The 17,906-nt window shown below is 44.6% G+C and overlaps 3 protein-coding genes across 4 annotated transcripts in view; 2 read left to right on the top strand and 1 right to left on the bottom strand.

Moving 5' to 3' along the window:
* The window catches only part of TDRD9 (tudor domain containing 9), a 405,241-nt gene that overhangs the window by 163,325 nt on the left and 224,010 nt on the right, over nucleotides 1–17,906 (top strand). The window lies entirely within an intron of this gene.
* Nucleotides 3,459–7,051, bottom strand: LOC138645252 (uncharacterized). The gene is made up of 2 exons (XM_069734415.1): nucleotides 5,836–7,051; nucleotides 3,459–3,639 (listed from the first exon to the last, which is right to left on the bottom strand). Exons 1-2 carry the CDS (start codon nucleotides 6,917–6,919, stop codon nucleotides 3,587–3,589), a joined length of 1,137 nt encoding a protein of 378 aa, XP_069590516.1. The 5' UTR covers nucleotides 6,920–7,051; the 3' UTR covers nucleotides 3,459–3,586.
* Nucleotides 9,272–12,864, top strand: LOC138645244 (uncharacterized). The gene is made up of 2 exons (XM_069734402.1): nucleotides 9,272–10,487; nucleotides 12,684–12,864. Exons 1-2 carry the CDS (start codon nucleotides 9,404–9,406, stop codon nucleotides 12,734–12,736), a joined length of 1,137 nt encoding a protein of 378 aa, XP_069590503.1. The 5' UTR covers nucleotides 9,272–9,403; the 3' UTR covers nucleotides 12,737–12,864.

Below are 17,906 nucleotides of genomic sequence, written 5' to 3'. Positions count from 1 at the left end.
GCTTATACACAGCTGACAGTATTCCAGTGCCTCTCTCTGCACGCTTTACGGGGCAAGGATAGGATATTCCCAGATCAGCCAGCTTCTCATGAAGAAGTAAAGCAGGCAGTATTGAAAATGGCCAATCATAAGGCTCTGGGGGTAGATTGCCTTCCAATAGAACTATTTAAATGTTAGAAATGTTAAATATTAGAAATGATTAATTGGTTCTCTGTGGGGATCACTTCCAAGCTCCGTGTATGAGGCAGCAATTGTGCTGCCTAAAGAAGGGAAAGCTAAAGAACCAACTGATACATTCAAGGCAATGTCGCTTTTCACACCTGATGTTGAAATCCTGGTCAAAATTCTTGCCCCTAAACTGAGCACTGTGATCTAGACAGTAATTCATCCAGGTCAGGTAGGATTTATGTCCTCTAAGTCAACAGCTATAAATCTTCACAGGCCTTTTTTTAATTTTTTTTATTTTTATAAATTTGCAGGTGTCACAGGTGGACCCTGAACAAAGAAAAATGGGGTTTTGCCCTAATTTCATTAATTGGGTAAAGATACTATACAAAGTTCCAACAGGCAAAATTAGAGTGATTGGAGACACTTCTGACATTCTAGGGCTATTCGGGGAGACAAGACGGGTGCCCGCTGTCCTCTTAACTCTTTGCTCTGGCAATTGAGCTTCTAGCTTGCAAAATCGGACAATATCCTGGGCTGGAAGGGTTTAGATATGGGAATAAAGAAAGCAGCTCTGTGATCCTATTTACAAATGATAACACGTAATCCGCACAAAGATTCACTTCCTGTCATAATGGAAATAAAGACCTTTGGGACCTTCTCAGGTTTGACCATATATTTGCCAACATCTGCTTTGTTGCAATGTAGAATAATGATATCCCAAAGACACAGTTTTCTAAATATTCCAGTAGTTCCAAAGTTCAAGTATCTTAGAATATATGTTACTAAAGAGACGAAGGACTTTATGTGTGGATCTAGTTATTATTGGCAGAGGTTCAAAGGAATAAAGTGTACGTCTGGGTTAAATTACCTTCTATCTGTATTGGGGAGGACAAATCTTGTTAAAATGTGTCTTATGCTTAGCATTTTATATATATTACAGAATTCACCTTTTTGGATTCCTAAATATGCACAATATTTTTAGGGACCTGGTTTTAAGATAGGGGTACCTAGGATAAAGCTGAAAAAGTTACAGCTGCCTAAAAGTTATTTTGCGGCATTGTAGCTCTACCTCACGCCTACTTCTCAGCATCTCAGTTTAGACATTTTAGAGGATGGCTACTAGATGCAGGGGTTTCAATGGTAACATTTCTGGGTGACGGTAAAATTTGGTGGTCCTTGCAAGAAATGGTTGGGCATTTGTTAGTACTCCAAATATACTCCTATTTGGATTAACCTTTATTTGAAGGAACTGCAAAGGTTGGAGGGTTATGGGGCATGGAAAAGGGAGGGATTGAAACATCTACACCAATTAATGTGGAAGAGTACTTTTGTTTATTCGAATATATAAAGCAAAGTTTTAATTTGGGTTACTCTGAATTCTTCAGATATTTACTATTGCGACATGCCTCTAGAGCTGAGAAGTCTCAGATTTGACCATTTCTCATAATGGGATACTGGACTCAGAAATAACAGCAAAGAGCACGATTGGACTTATCTCCCTGATGTATAATTCTCTGCTATTTAAAGATTTTGGGAGATCTTATGGCTACAATTAAACCTAAATGGGTGAGGGATGTGGGATTAGTCACTCAAGAAGAGTGGGAGGATATTCTCGAGTCACCAGGAAAATGATCTATAAATACTACCCAGAGAATAGCTGATTTATTTTTTATACACAGAGCCTATAGAACTCCTAGAATACTGCAGTGTGTTTGTAAAGTCATGGTGCACTTTTGACCAGTCACAGGATCTATTTATAGTTTACATTTTGATGCCCTTTCTTTGGCCCAATCATATCAGACCCGTTCATGAGGAGGGATAACAAGAACCAATCAAACACAAACTCATTTAAGCTGTTGCTGAGCCCCCAGTTAGATTAACCCCTGGAACTGAACTCTGCCAGGTCTGTGACCTCATGCAACCACAAGCTTATGCCAGCTGTGTGGTTTTCCATGCCAGTCGAGAAGTGGACGGTACAGAGGAAAGTTCAGTGTTTTCTGTGGCTCGCTAAATTCGAATCTGTGACCAAAATGCTATGTAAATATCGGCACATTTATAAGGAAGCGCTACCACGTAGGAATAACATTACTCAGTGGGATAAGCAGTTGAAGGAAACCATCAGTTTGGTGGAGAAACCCCGTTCTGGTAGGCCATCAATCAGTGACGAGTCTGTAGAGGCTATACGGGATAGTTACCCAAGGAGCCCTACAGAATCTATGCGTGCGTGAACTCGACAATTATACCTAAGCAAGACTACATTTCATAAGGTGTTAAAGAAACGTCTGTTTTACGGGGTACAAATTGTGGCTATTGTACACTATCAAACCGGCGGATAGACCCAAGCGATGCGCTACAGATATTCTTCATGAGATTGACAATGATGCAAGATTTTTGCAGAAGACTATGTTTAGCGATGAGGCGACCTTCCATATCTGCGAAACAGGAGGAAAACAGGGAGTGTTTAAAAGTAGTACATAATTTTATTACAAAAATACATCACATACATATAATAAAAACGACAAATATAGATACCAAAGGAAGGGACCTCGTACACACTGGACCGGAATAGTACAAAAACAGATGTTACTGTATAGCAGTATCCTCCACAAAGTGGAGGATAAATACCCTCAAAACAAAAGAAAGCCCCCACCGCAGACCGTATCAGCTGCCCATATAACTCAATCAATAGTCACACCCAAATAGGTATAAGTATGGGCAGAGAGACAATCAGGGAAAGGGGGAGGGTTAAATACTGTGAGAAGAATGGAGAGGCATAAATAACCAGCTCAGATGAGCGTTAAGGCAAACCCCACCAGATAGCACTGCTCACAGCCGGTTCTTACCCCAGGTGCTGAGGAGCCCAAGAATCGGGCAATGCCCCCGACGCGCGTTTCGCTATGTGTCCGCTGGCTTTTTCAAGGGGGAGTGTCCCTTTGTGATAAGTCAGGGCCTTATATCCATTAGTTCACCGGTCACATGACCGGAAGAGGATCAGCGGCTGAGAATGAGCGGCGCATGCGCCCGTGGCCAGCCGCCCCGCAACCACCAGATCCGGCCAGTGCCTGGAGCCAGACGAGCAGGCGCACGGCAGATCGCCATGGAAACCCGGTCGCCGAGCCACAGACACCAAGCGGCCGCATACAGGAGGCGCGAGGAGGGGAGCCGTCGGGCGCATGCGCACCACAGCCCAAAGAGAATAAGAGATACGGAATACTGTCCCATCAAAGTGCCCGTACCTATTGCATAATAAACAGTCACATTACATAAATATAAAAGGTATGAATGGGGCACAAAGTCAGGACATCGTAGCACCGACACATCAGTGTAATTGATCCTCATAAGTGGGTAGATGCATAGATAAAACAGGTCCATGATCCGTAGCAGATGCAGATGGCGGAAGAAGTTGTGTAATATATGATTAGTCCCCAAATAAGTTGTAGAGAAATCCACAATCCCAGAGGAGAGCAAAATCTAATAAGGAAAAAATATAAAACACAATAAGAAAACGCCACAAACAAACAAAAGGACAACAAAAAGCATAAAAATGGAGGGGAAGCAAAAGGAACTTTCAATAAACCATAGTGTATAGCTACAGGAAAGGGGCAAAATTCAAGGCCTCATTGAGACCATTGGGTCTGACAGTATCTAAAGTAACTATCCATTTTAGCTCACGCTGGGCAAGGAGGCGTTTAATGTTACCACCCCTTATTCCAGTATGAACCAAATCTATCCCTCTAACCTTGAAACATCTGGGGTCACAATTGTGAACTTCCCTGAAATGCCTAGGGATAGTCTGTAATTCAGATATATCCTCTACTGTCCCGGCCGCGCCAATGCCCCGCACATGTTCCCTCACTCTCACTCTTAATTCCCTGGATGTAAGGCCCACATATATCAGTGGGCAACTGCATGTGGCATAGTAGACCACATTCCTGCTACTGCAAGAAATGTAGTCCCTAATCTGATATTCTTTTTTGCCATCCGCAGAGTGAAAGGAGGTACTGCGCAGGACATTGGCGCAGGCAAGACAGTGACCACAACTATAGCAACCCATGATGCGTCGTGATGAGCCAAACAAACTAGTGGTTGGTGCCGAGTAATGACTCTTGACCAAAAGGTCCTTCAAATTTCTGGCCCTACGTGGGGTCATCTGTGGGTAGTCAGACAGGAACGGACCCAGGGAGGGCTCAGTGCCTAAAATACGCCAATGTTTGTTTAAAATGGCTCTAATATTGTCCCACTCATGATTGTATTCTGATATAAAACGTATTGTTCCATCAGTACAACTCTTGTCTCGTTTATTATACAACAAATGGTTACGTGGTGTAAATTTAGCCCTATTATACCCGTATCGAACACACCGTTTGCTATATCCCCTCTGTATGAAACGCTCCCTCAAATCATTAGCCTGTTGCTCAAAAGTATGATCAGTGGAGCAGATCCGCCTCATCCGGAGGAACTGTCCGACCGGGACGGCCCTTATGGTGGCTTGGCTGTGCCCAGATGACGCATGTACCAATGCATTAACCGCTGTTGTTTTACGGAACACATCCGTTTCAATAAACGTATCAGGACCTACCTTTAGACAAATATCCAAGAAATCGATGGTAAATGGGTCATATTTGTAGGTTAGCCTGATATTAAATGCATTGGAATTGAGCACAGCCATAAAATCCCCGAGCTGCTGCACCGTTCCACGCCAAAAAAACAAAACGTCATCTATGTAGCGTAACCAGCACAGCACATGGTCAGCGGCCCCCGCCCCCGCGTCACCAAACACCAACCTCTCCCAGAAACCCAGGAAGAGGTTGGCGTACGCGGGCGCACAGGCCGCCCCCATGGCTGCGCCACGCTTTTGTTGATAAAATTGATCTTTAAATGTAAAAAAATTATGCGTCAGAACGAATTGCAGCAGCTCGAGGATAAGCTCACACAAAGGGCCGCCCAGGTCGGAGGTCCCCAGAAAAAAGCGGACCGCTCGCAGGCCATCGGTGTGGTCGATACAGGTATAAAGGGCCTCCACATCAGCTGTCACAAGAAGAGTCCCATCATCCACAGAGACCCCGTCAACCCTTGTTAGGACGTCCGTTGTGTCCTTCACAAAGGATGGTAGTGTTTCAACTAGTGTTTTTAGATAATAGTCGATAAATCTACATATTGGGTCACACAGACCTTGCATCCCTGACACAATCGGACGTCCCGGGGGGTTGACGAGGTCCTTGTGGATTTTCGGGAGGAGGTAAAAGGTCGGGATCTTCGGGAACTCAACCGTCAGGCCGTCCAACACTTTTTTATTAATTATACCCACATCAAAAGCACGATGCAGAATTTTCTGCAGCTGCACCGAGAAGGAGACCACCGGACTGTGGGTAAGTTTGGTATAAACTGTTTGATTCCGAAGTTGTTTGAATGCTTCTTTTTCATATTTTTCCACCGGCCAGACCACGATGTTTCCCCCCTTATCCGCCGCCTTAAAGACAACATCTTTAAGCGATTGTAGCTGGCGAATAGCCTCTCTTTCGCTCCCTGTGAGATTATCATGCTGTCTACGTGTGGAGAGCTTCCTCAAATCCTCTGTTACGAGTTTAGTGAACACTTCCACTGCAGGGCTAAGGGACAAGGGGGGAAACCTCGTGGACCTCGGAATAATTGCCGGCGGAAACTCACCTTTAGGTGTATTCGTTTGCTCATCCAATAGTTCCTCCAAAATCCGGAGGGTATCCTCCTCAGTGCAGCCCAGAATATCAGATCCATTTCCTCCTCCCGAATGTAACTTCTTCAAAATCAACTTCCTCGAAAATAAGTGGAGGTCCTTTAAGGCTGTAAAAAAATTAAAACCATTAGTCGGCGAGAACGAGAGCCCTCTGCTTAATACGTTTAGTTGACTCTCAGAGAGGACATGATTAGACAGGTTAACTACCTGTAGTCCCCCCTGGGTCCGACCGTCCGACTGATGTCCCACAGGTCCTTTTTTGGAATTCTGCCTTGTAGTCATTTTCTTACTCGTTTGTGGGCCATCACTATCTTTTTCCAAGGGACCCCTTCTTCCCAAATGTCTGTCATCCACAGATGTAGTAGATTTGTATGATGTCGATCGTGATCTTGACCGTGACTCATTGCGATAATATGGGCGAGAACGCTCATTCCCATTCCTCCATCTATACATTTTACCAGTCTGTCTATCATTCATGTCACGCTGGAATTTCTTGGATTTTGTTAGTTGAATATCTTCAACCCATTTTTCAACTTCTTTCTCAATCTCGTTATTAAATTTTGTTAAATTTTCACTCGACATTTCTTTTTTAATACTAGACTGTAGGGTCTCAATGTCAACTTCCATTTCCTTTAAAGATTTTGCGTTCATTTCCTTCAAGATCTCCATAAACCCCACAGAACATTTACTGGCACATTCCTCCCACCTTTCCTTAATATCAACATCGTCAACCGGGAAAGATGGGAAGACCTGCACCCTGAGGCCCCTGGGGATAAGGCCCTTCTGCAGATATTTATCCAAAAAAGCATGGTTCCACCAAACCTTAGTGCGTTTCCTCAATAAGTCCTTAAATTCGACCATATTTTCCTGTAACCCCCTAGAATTCCCCTCCATGCCCAATTCATTGGTATCCTTAAAAACGCTATCAATTTGCGTGAGCCATGTGCCGTCACGGGCTCGAAAGTCCATTGTTATAACGCTGGGACCTGCTGTGAGAAACACAGAAATAAATATCAATATACAAAAACCCAGACTCATAGTAACAGGTGACCCAGGAATAAATCCCGGCCCCTCTAGCTACAACTCCCAAAGCATGATATACGCGAAACAGGAGGAAAACAGGGAGTGTTTAAAAGTAGTACATAATTTTATTACAAAAATACATCACATACATATAATAAAAACGACAAATATAGATACCAAAGGAAGGGACCTCGTACACACTGGACCGGAATAGTACAAAAACAGATGTTACTGTATAGCAGTATCCTCCACAAAGTGGAGGATAAATACCCTCAAAACAAAAGAAAGCCCCCACCGCAGACCGTATCAGCTGCCCATATAACTCAATCAATAGTCACACCCAAATAGGTATAAGTATGGGCAGAGAGACAATCAGGGAAAGGGGGAGGGTTAAATACTGTGAGAAGAATGGAGAGGCATAAATAACCAGCTCAGATGAGCGTTAAGGCAAACCCCACCAGATAGCACTGCTCACAGCCGGTTCTTACCCCAGGTGCTGAGGAGCCCAAGAATCGGGCAATGCCCCCGACGCGCGTTTCGCTATGTGTCCGCTGGCTTTTTCAAGGGGGAGTGTCCCTTTGTGATAAGTCAGGGCCTTATATCCATTAGTTCACCGGTCACATGACCGGAAGAGGATCAGCGGCTGAGAATGAGCGGCGCATGCGCCCGTGGCCAGCCGCCCCGCAACCACCAGATCCGGCCAGTGCCTGGAGCCAGACGAGCAGGCGCACGGCAGATCGCCATGGAAACCCGGTCGCCGAGCCACAGACACCAAGCGGCCGCATACAGGAGGCGCGAGGAGGGGAGCCGTCGGGCGCATGCGCACCACAGCCCAAAGAGAATAAGAGATACGGAATACTGTCCCATCAAAGTGCCCGTACCTATTGCATAATAAACAGTCACATTACATAAATATAAAAGGTATGAATGGGGCACAAAGTCAGGACATCGTAGCACCGACACATCAGTGTAATTGATCCTCATAAGTGGGTAGATGCATAGATAAAACAGGTCCATGATCCGTAGCAGATGCAGATGGCGGAAGAAGTTGTGTAATATATGATTAGTCCCCAAATAAGTTGTAGAGAAATCCACAATCCCAGAGGAGAGCAAAATCTAATAAGGAAAAAATATAAAACACAATAAGAAAACGCCACAAACAAACAAAAGGACAACAAAAAGCATAAAAATGGAGGGGAAGCAAAAGGAACTTTCAATAAACCATAGTGTATAGCTACAGGAAAGGGGCAAAATTCAAGGCCTCATTGAGACCATTGGGTCTGACAGTATCTAAAGTAACTATCCATTTTAGCTCACGCTGGGCAAGGAGGCGTTTAATGTTACCACCCCTTATTCCAGTATGAACCAAATCTATCCCTCTAACCTTGAAACATCTGGGGTCACAATTGTGAACTTCCCTGAAATGCCTAGGGATAGTCTGTAATTCAGATATATCCTCCACTGTCCCGGCCGCGCCAATGCCCCGCACATGTTCCCTCACTCTCACTCTTAATTCCCTGGATGTAAGGCCCACATATATCAGTGGGCAACTGTTACGTGCTACGATGTCCTGACTTTGTGCCCCATTCATACCTTTTATATTTATGTAATGTGACTGTTTATTATGCAATAGGTACGGGCACTTTGATGGGACAGTATTCCGTATCTCTTATTCTCTTTGGGCTGTGGTGCGCATGCGCCCGACGGCTCCCCTCCTCGCGCCTCCTGTATGCGGCCGCTTGGTGTCTGTGGCTCGGCGACCGGGTTTCCATGGCGATCTGCCGTGCGCCTGCTCGTCTGGCTCCAGGCACTGGCCGGATCTGGTGGTTGCGGGGCGGCTGGCCACGGGCGCATGCGCCGCTCATTCTCAGCCGCTGATCCTCTTCCGGTCATGTGACCGGTGAACTAATGGATATAAGGCCCTGACTTATCACAAAGGGACACTCCCCCTTGAAAAAGCCAGCGGACACATAGCGAAACGCGCGTCGGGGGCATTGCCCGATTCTTGGGCTCCTCAGCACCTGGGGTAAGAACCGGCTGTGAGCAGTGCTATCTGGTGGGGTTTGCCTTAACGCTCATCTGAGCTGGTTATTTATGCCTCTCCATTCTTCTCACAGTATTTAACCCTCCCCCTTTCCCTGATTGTCTCTCTGCCCATACTTATACCTATTTGGGTGTGACTATTGATTGAGTTATATGGGCAGCTGATACGGTCTGCGGTGGGGGCTTTCTTTTGTTTTGAGGGTATTTATCCTCCACTTTGTGGAGGATACTGCTATACAGTAACATCTGTTTTTGTACTATTCCGGTCCAGTGTGTACGAGGTCCCTTCCTTTGGTATCTATATTTGTCGTTTTTATTATATGTATGTGATGTATTTTTGTAATAAAATTATGTACTACTTTTAAACACTCCCTGTTTTCCTCCTGTTTCGCGTATATCATGCTTTGGGAGTTGTAGCTAGAGGGGCCGGGATTTATTCCTGGGTCACCTGTTACTATGAGTCTGGGTTTTTGTATATTGATATTTATTTCTGTGTTTCTCACAGCAGGTCCCAGCGTTATAACAATGGACTTTCGAGCCCGTGACGGCACATGGCTCACGCAAATTGATAGCGTTTTTAAGGATACCAATGAATTGGGCATGGAGGGGAATTCTAGGGGGTTACAGGAAAATATGGTCGAATTTAAGGACTTATTGAGGAAACGCACTAAGGTTTGGTGGAACCATGCTTTTTTGGATAAATATCTGCAGAAGGGCCTTATCCCCAGGGGCCTCAGGGTGCAGGTCTTCCCATCTTTCCCGGTTGACGATGTTGATATTAAGGAAAGGTGGGAGGAATGTGCCAGTAAATGTTCTGTGGGGTTTATGGAGATCTTGAAGGAAATGAACGCAAAATCTTTAAAGGAAATGGAAGTTGACATTGAGACCCTACAGTCTAGTATTAAAAAAGAAATGTCGAGTGAAAATTTAACAAAATTTAATAACGAGATTGAGAAAGAAGTTGAAAAATGGGTTGAAGATATTCAACTAACAAAATCCAAGAAATTCCAGCGTGACATGAATGATAGACAGACTGGTAAAATGTATAGATGGAGGAATGGGAATGAGCGTTCTCGCCCATATTATCGCAATGAGTCACGGTCAAGATCACGATCGACATCATACAAATCTACTACATCTGTGGATGACAGACATTTGGGAAGAAGGGGTCCCTTGGAAAAAGATAGTGATGGCCCACAAACGAGTAAGAAAATGACTACAAGGCAGAATTCCAAAAAAGGACCTGTGGGACATCAGTCGGACGGTCGGACCCAGGGGGGACTACAGGTAGTTAACCTGTCTAATCATGTCCTCTCTGAGAGTCAACTAAACGTATTAAGCAGAGGGCTCTCGTTCTCGCCGACTAATGGTTTTAATTTTTTTACAGCCTTAAAGGACCTCCACTTATTTTCGAGGAAGTTGATTTTGAAGAAGTTACATTCGGGAGGAGGAAATGGATCTGATATTCTGGGCTGCACTGAGGAGGATACCCTCCGGATTTTGGAGGAACTATTGGATGAGCAAACGAATACACCTAAAGGTGAGTTTCCGCCGGCAATTATTCCGAGGTCCACGAGGTTTCCCCCCTTGTCCCTTAGCCCTGCAGTGGAAGTGTTCACTAAACTCGTAACAGAGGATTTGAGGAAGCTCTCCACACGTAGACAGCATGATAATCTCACAGGGAGCGAAAGAGAGGCTATTCGCCAGCTACAATCGCTTAAAGATGTTGTCTTTAAGGCGGCGGATAAGGGGGGAAACATCGTGGTCTGGCCGGTGGAAAAATATGAAAAAGAAGCATTCAAACAACTTCGGAATCAAACAGTTTATACCAAACTTACCCACAGTCCGGTGGTCTCCTTCTCGGTGCAGCTGCAGAAAATTCTGCATCGTGCTTTTGATGTGGGTATAATTAATAAAAAAGTGTTGGACGGCCTGACGGTTGAGTTCCCGAAGATCCCGACCTTTTACCTCCTCCCGAAAATCCACAAGGACCTCGTCAACCCCCCGGGACGTCCGATTGTGTCAGGGATGCAAGGTCTGTGTGACCCAATATGTAGATTTATCGACTATTATCTAAAAACACTAGTTGAAACACTACCATCCTTTGTGAAGGACACAACGGACGTCCTAACAAGGGTTGACGGGGTCTCTGTGGATGATGGGACTCTTCTTGTGACAGCTGATGTGGAGGCCCTTTATACCTGTATCGACCACACCGATGGCCTGCGAGCGGTCCGCTTTTTTCTGGGGACCTCCGACCTGGGCGGCCCTTTGTGTGAGCTTATCCTCGAGCTGCTGCAATTCGTTCTGACGCATAATTTTTTTACATTTAAAGATCAATTTTATCAACAAAAGCGTGGCGCAGCCATGGGGGCGGCCTGTGCGCCCGCGTACGCCAACCTCTTCCTGGGTTTCTGGGAGAGGTTGGTGTTTGGTGACGCGGGGGCGGGGGCCGCTGACCATGTGCTGTGCTGGTTACGCTACATAGATGACGTTTTGTTTTTTTGGCGTGGAACGGTGCAGCAGCTCGGGGATTTTATGGCTGTGCTCAATTCCAATGCATTTAATATCAGGCTAACCTACAAATATGACCCATTTACCATCGATTTCTTGGATATTTGTCTAAAGGTAGGTCCTGATACGTTTATTGAAACGGATGTGTTCCGTAAAACAACAGCGGTTAATGCATTGGTACATGCGTCATCTGGGCACAGCCAAGCCACCATAAGGGCCGTCCCGGTCGGACAGTTCCTCCGGATGAGGCGGATCTGCTCCACTGATCATACTTTTGAGCAACAGGCTAATGATTTGAGGGAGCGTTTCATACAGAGGGGATATAGCAAACGGTGTGTTCGATACGGGTATAATAGGGCTAAATTTACACCACGTAACCATTTGTTGTATAATAAACGAGACAAGAGTTGTACTGATGGAACAATACGTTTTATATCAGAATACAATCATGAGTGGGACAATATTAGAGCCATTTTAAACAAACATTGGCGTATTTTAGGCACTGAGCCCTCCCTGGGTCCGTTCCTGTCTGACTACCCACAGATGACCCCACGTAGGGCCAGAAATTTGAAGGACCTTTTGGTCAAGAGTCATTACTCGGCACCAACCACTAGTTTGTTTGGCTCATCACGACGCATCATGGGTTGCTATAGTTGTGGTCACTGTCTTGCCTGCGCCAATGTCCTGCGCAGTACCTCCTTTCACTCTGCGGATGGCAAAAAAGAATATCAGATTAGGGACTACATTTCTTGCAGTAGCAGGAATGTGCTCTACTATGCCACATGCAGTTGCCCACTGATATATGTGGGCCTTACATCCAGGGAATTAAGAGTGAGAGTGAGGGAACATGTGCGGGGCATTGGCGCGGCCGGGACAGTGGAGGATATATCTGAATTACAGACTATCCCTAGGCATTTCAGGGAAGTTCACAATTGTGACCCCAGATGTTTCAAGGTTAGAGGGATAGATTTGGTTCATACTGGAATAAGGGGTGGTAACATTAAACGCCTCCTTGCCCAGCGTGAGCTAAAATGGATAGTTACTTTAGATACTGTCAGACCCAATGGTCTCAATGAGGCCTTGAATTTTGCCCCTTTCCTGTAGCTATACACTATGGTTTATTGAAAGTTCCTTTTGCTTCCCCTCCATTTTTATGCTTTTTGTTGTCCTTTTGTTTGTTTGTGGCGTTTTCTTATTGTGTTTTATATTTTTTCCTTATTAGATTTTGCTCTCCTCTGGGATTGTGGATTTCTCTACAACTTATTTGGGGACTAATCATATATTACACAACTTCTTCCGCCATCTGCATCTGCTACGGATCATGGACCTGTTTTATCTATGCATCTACCCACTTATGAGGATCAATTACACTGATGTGTCGGTGCTACGATGTCCTGACTTTGTGCCCCATTCATACCTTTTATATTTATGTAATGTGACTGTTTATTATGCAATAGGTACGGGCACTTTGATGGGACAGTATTCCGTATCTCTTATTCTCTTTGGGCTGTGGTGCGCATGCGCCCGACGGCTCCCCTCCTCGCGCCTCCTGTATGCGGCCGCTTGGTGTCTGTGGCTCGGCGACCGGGTTTCCATGGCGATCTGCCGTGCGCCTGCTCGTCTGGCTCCAGGCACTGGCCGGATCTGGTGGTTGCGGGGCGGCTGGCCACGGGCGCATGCGCCGCTCATTCTCAGCCGCTGATCCTCTTCCGGTCATGTGACCGGTGAACTAATGGATATAAGGCCCTGACTTATCACAAAGGGACACTCCCCCTTGAAAAAGCCAGCGGACACATAGCGAAACGCGCGTCGGGGGCATTGCCCGATTCTTGGGCTCCTCAGCACCTGGGGTAAGAACCGGCTGTGAGCAGTGCTATCTGGTGGGGTTTGCCTTAACGCTCATCTGAGCTGGTTATTTATGCCTCTCCATTCTTCTCACAGTATTTAACCCTCCCCCTTTCCCTGATTGTCTCTCTGCCCATACTTATACCTATTTGGGTGTGACTATTGATTGAGTTATATGGGCAGCTGATACGGTCTGCGGTGGGGGCTTTCTTTTGTTTTGAGGGTATTTATCCTCCACTTTGTGGAGGATACTGCTATACAGTAACATCTGTTTTTGTACTATTCCGGTCCAGTGTGTACGAGGTCCCTTCCTTTGGTATCTATATTTATCGTTTTTATTATATGTATGTGATGTATTTTTGTAATAAAATTATGTACTACTTTTAAACACTCCCTGTTTTCCTCCTGTTTCGCGTATATCATGCTTTGGGAGTTGTAGCTAGAGGGGCCGGGATTTATTCCTGGGTCACCTGTTACTATGAGTCTGGGTTTTTGTATATTGACCTTCCATATCTGTGGACATGTTCATCTCCATAACGTGCGAAAATGGGCTGCTGAACAGCCTCATGCCTAAGTTGAGTACAAACGTAACACCCCTAAAGTGAACGTGTGGTATCACCTAATGCACGATAAGGTGATGGGCCCATTTTTTTCGTGGAGTGGTCTGTGACGGCAAACGCGTATCTTGACATGTTGGAATTGTATGCAGTGCCACAATTTCCAGAAGGTGTCAGCTTTCAACAGGACGGCGCTCCTTCACACTACGCCACCATTGTTCGTAAGTTTCTTGTGGTGGATAGGCAGGGGTTCTGTCAAGCCATGGCCACCACGATCCCTGGATCTGACGCCTTTAGACTTTTTCTTTTGGGGTTATGTGAAGCAACGTGTACATTGAACGTATCAACGACATTAACCCCTTTACCCCCAAGGGTGGTTTGCACGTTAATGGCCAGGCCAATTTTTACAATTCTGACCACTGTCCCTTTATGAGGTTATAACTCTGGAACGCTTCAACGGATCCCAGTGATTCTGACATTGTTTTCTCGTGACATATTGTGCTTAATGATAGTGGTAAAATTTCTTTGATAATACCTGCGTTTATTTGTGGAAAAAAAAACGGAAATTTGGCGAAAATTTTGAAAATTTCGCAATTTTCCAACTTTGAATTTTTATGCCATTAAATCACAGAGATATGTCACACAAAATACTTAATAAGTAACATTTCCCACATGTCTACTTTACATCAGCACAATATTGGAACCCAATTTTTTTTTTTAGGGAGTTATGGGTTAAAACTCAATTTCTCATTTTTACAACACCATTTTTTTTTTAGGGACCACATCTCATTTGAAGTCATTTTGAGGGGTCTATATGATAGAAAATACCCAAGTGTGACACCATTCTAAAAACTGCACCCCTCAAGGTGCTCAAAACCACATTCAAGAAGTTTATTAACCCTTCTGGTGCTTCACAGGAATTTTTGGAATGTTTACATAAAAATGAACATTTTAACTTTTTTTCACAAAAAATTTACTTCAGCTCCAATTTATTTTATTTTACCAAGGGTAACAGGAGAAAATGGACCCCAAAAGTTGTTGTACAATTTCTCCTGAGTACACCGATACCCCATATGTGGGGGTGAACCACTGTTTGGGCGCATGACAGAGCTCGGAAGCGAAGGAGCGCCATTTGACTTTTCAATGCAAAATTGACTGGAATTGAGATGGGACGCCATGTTACGTTTGGAGAGCCACTGATGTGCCTAAACAGTGAAACCCCCACAAGTGACACATTTTGGAAAGTAGACCCCCTAAGGAACTTATCTAGAGGTGTGGTGAGCACTTTGACCCACCAAGTGCTTCACAGAAGTTTATAATGCAGAGCCGTAAAAATAAAACAAAAATTTTTTTTCCACAAAAATTATTTTTTAGCCCCCAGTTTTGTATTTTCCCGAGGGTAAGGAGAAATAGGACCACAAAAGTTGTTGTCCAATTTGTCCTGAGTACGCTGATACCCGATATGTGGGGGGGAACCACCGTTTGAGCACATGGCAAAGCTCGGAAGGCAAGGAGCATCATTTGGAATGCAGACTTAGATGGATTGGTCTGCAGGCGTCACATTGTGTTTGCAGAGCCCCTAGTGTACCTAAACAGTAAAAATCCCCCACAAGCGACACCATATTGGAAACTAGACCCCCCAAGGAACTTATCTAGATGTGTTGTGAGAACTTTGAACCCACAAGTATTTCACTACAGTTTATAACGCAGAGCCATGCAAATAAAAAATATATTTTTTTCCACAAAAATTATTTTTTAGCCCCCAGTTTTGTATTTTTCCAAGGGTAACAGGAGAAATTGGACCCTAAATATTGTTGTCCAATTTGTCCTGAGTACGCTGATACCCCATATGTTGGGGTAAACCCCTGTTTGGGCACACGGGAGAGCTCGGAAGGGAAGGAGCACTGTTTTACTTTTTCAACGCAGAATTGGCTGGAATTGAGATCGGACGCCATGTCCCGTTTGGAGAGCCCCTGATGTGCCTAAACAGTGGAAACCCCCCAATTATAACTGAAACCCTAATCCAAACACACCCCTAACCCTAATCCCAACGGTAACCCTAACCACACCCCTAAGCCTGACACACCCCTAACCCTAATCCCAACCCTATTCTCAACCGTAAATGTAATCCAAACCCTAACCCTAACTTTAGCCCCAACCCTAACTGTAGCCTTAACCCTAGCGCTAACCCTAATGGGAAAATGGAAATAAATACATTTTTAATTTTTCCCTAACTAAGGGGGTGATGAAGGGAGGTTTGATTTACTTTTACGGCGGGTTTTTTAGCGGATTTTTATGATTGGCAGCCACTGAAAGACGCTTTTTATTGCAAAAAATATTTTTTGCGTTACCACATTTTGAGAGCTAGAATTTTTCCATATTTGAGTCCACAGAGTTATGTGAGGTCTTGTTTTTTGTGGGACGAGGTGACGTTTTTATTGGTAACATTTTCGGGCACGTGACATTTTTTGATCGCTTTTTGTTCCGATTTTTGTGAGGCAGAATGACCAAAAACCAGCTAGTCATGAATTTCTTTTGGGGGAGGCGTTTATACCGTTCCGCGTTTGGTAAAATTGATAAAGCAGTTTTATTCTTCGGGTCAGTACGATTACAGCGATACCTCATTTATATCTTTTTTTTATGTTTTGGCGCTTTTATACAATAAAAGCTATTTTATAGAAAAAATAATTATTTTTGCATCGCTTTATTCTGAGGACTGTAACTTTTTTTATTTTTTTGCTGATGATGCTGTATGGCGGCTCGTTTTTTGCGGGACAAGATGACGTTTTCAGCAGTACCATGGTTATTTATATCTGTCTTTGTGATCGCTTGTTATTCCACTTTTTGTTCGGCGGTATGATAATAAAGCGTTGTTTTTTGCCTCGTTTTTTTTTTCTTACGGTGTTTACTGAAGGGGTTAACTAGTGGGACAGTTTTATAGGTTGGGTCGTTACGGACGCGGCGATACTACATATGTGTACTTTTATTGTTTTTTTTTTTAATTTAGATAAAGAAATGTATTCATGGGAATAATAATTTTGTTTTCTTTATTTAGGAATTATTTATTTTTATTTTTTTTTACACATGTGGAAATTTTTTTTTGTTGACTTTTTTTACTTTGTCCCAGGAGGGGACATCACAGATCGCTGATCTGACAGTTTGCACAGCACTCTGTCAGATCAGCGATCTGACTTGCAGCGCTGCAGGCTTACCAAGCGCCTGCTCTGAGCAGGCACTTGGTAAGCCACCTCCCTCCCTGCAGGACCCGGGTGCCGCGGCCATTTTGGATCTGGGCCTTGCTGCAGGGAGGAAGGTAAGAGAACCTCACAGCAACGCGATCACATCGCGTTGCTGCGGGGGTCTCAGGGAAGCACACAGGGAGCCTCCTCCCTGCGCAATGGTTCCCTATACCGCCGGCACACCGCAATCATGTTTGATCGCAGTGTGCTGGGGGTTAATGTGCCGGGGGCGGTCCGTGACCGCTCCTGGCACATAGTGCCGGATGTCAGCTGCGATAGGCAGCTGACACCCGGCCGCGATCGTCCGCGCTCCCCCCGTGAGCGCGGCCGATCGCGCTGGACGTACTATTCTGTCTGTGGGAATTAAGGCCCACCCTACATGGACGGAATAGTACGTCCAATGACAGAAAGGGGTTAATCACTTAAAACAGAGAATCACAGATGTTATTCACTCTTATACCAGACGTCCTTACCAGTGTGTTGCAAGAACTTCACTATCGTTTGGATGTGTGTAGGACAACAAATACTGCATTGAATAGGTATGAAACTGGGAGAGTTTTTCTTTTATTTGGAGTAGATTTCACATTTCTATTTTTTTTTTGTTGCTTTCCAGTGACTGGTCAAAAGTGCACCATGACTTTACGGACACACTGTATTTAGAATGGATATTAGGGCAGATGATCGATATCCACGGTGTGGGGTGGATGGGGCAGATTTAATCTGTATGTTCTGGTCCTATAGTCATCTAGCTCAGCTGTGGGATGATGTTGGTAAATTGATTTAAGAGGTTTTAATACTCCTATT

The sequence above is a fragment of the Ranitomeya imitator genome, chromosome 1 (assembly GCF_032444005.1).
Source record: "Ranitomeya imitator isolate aRanImi1 chromosome 1, aRanImi1.pri, whole genome shotgun sequence".
Lineage (NCBI taxonomy): Eukaryota > Metazoa > Chordata > Amphibia > Anura > Dendrobatidae > Ranitomeya > Ranitomeya imitator.
This window is presented reverse-complemented; position numbering and strand designations above follow the sequence as displayed.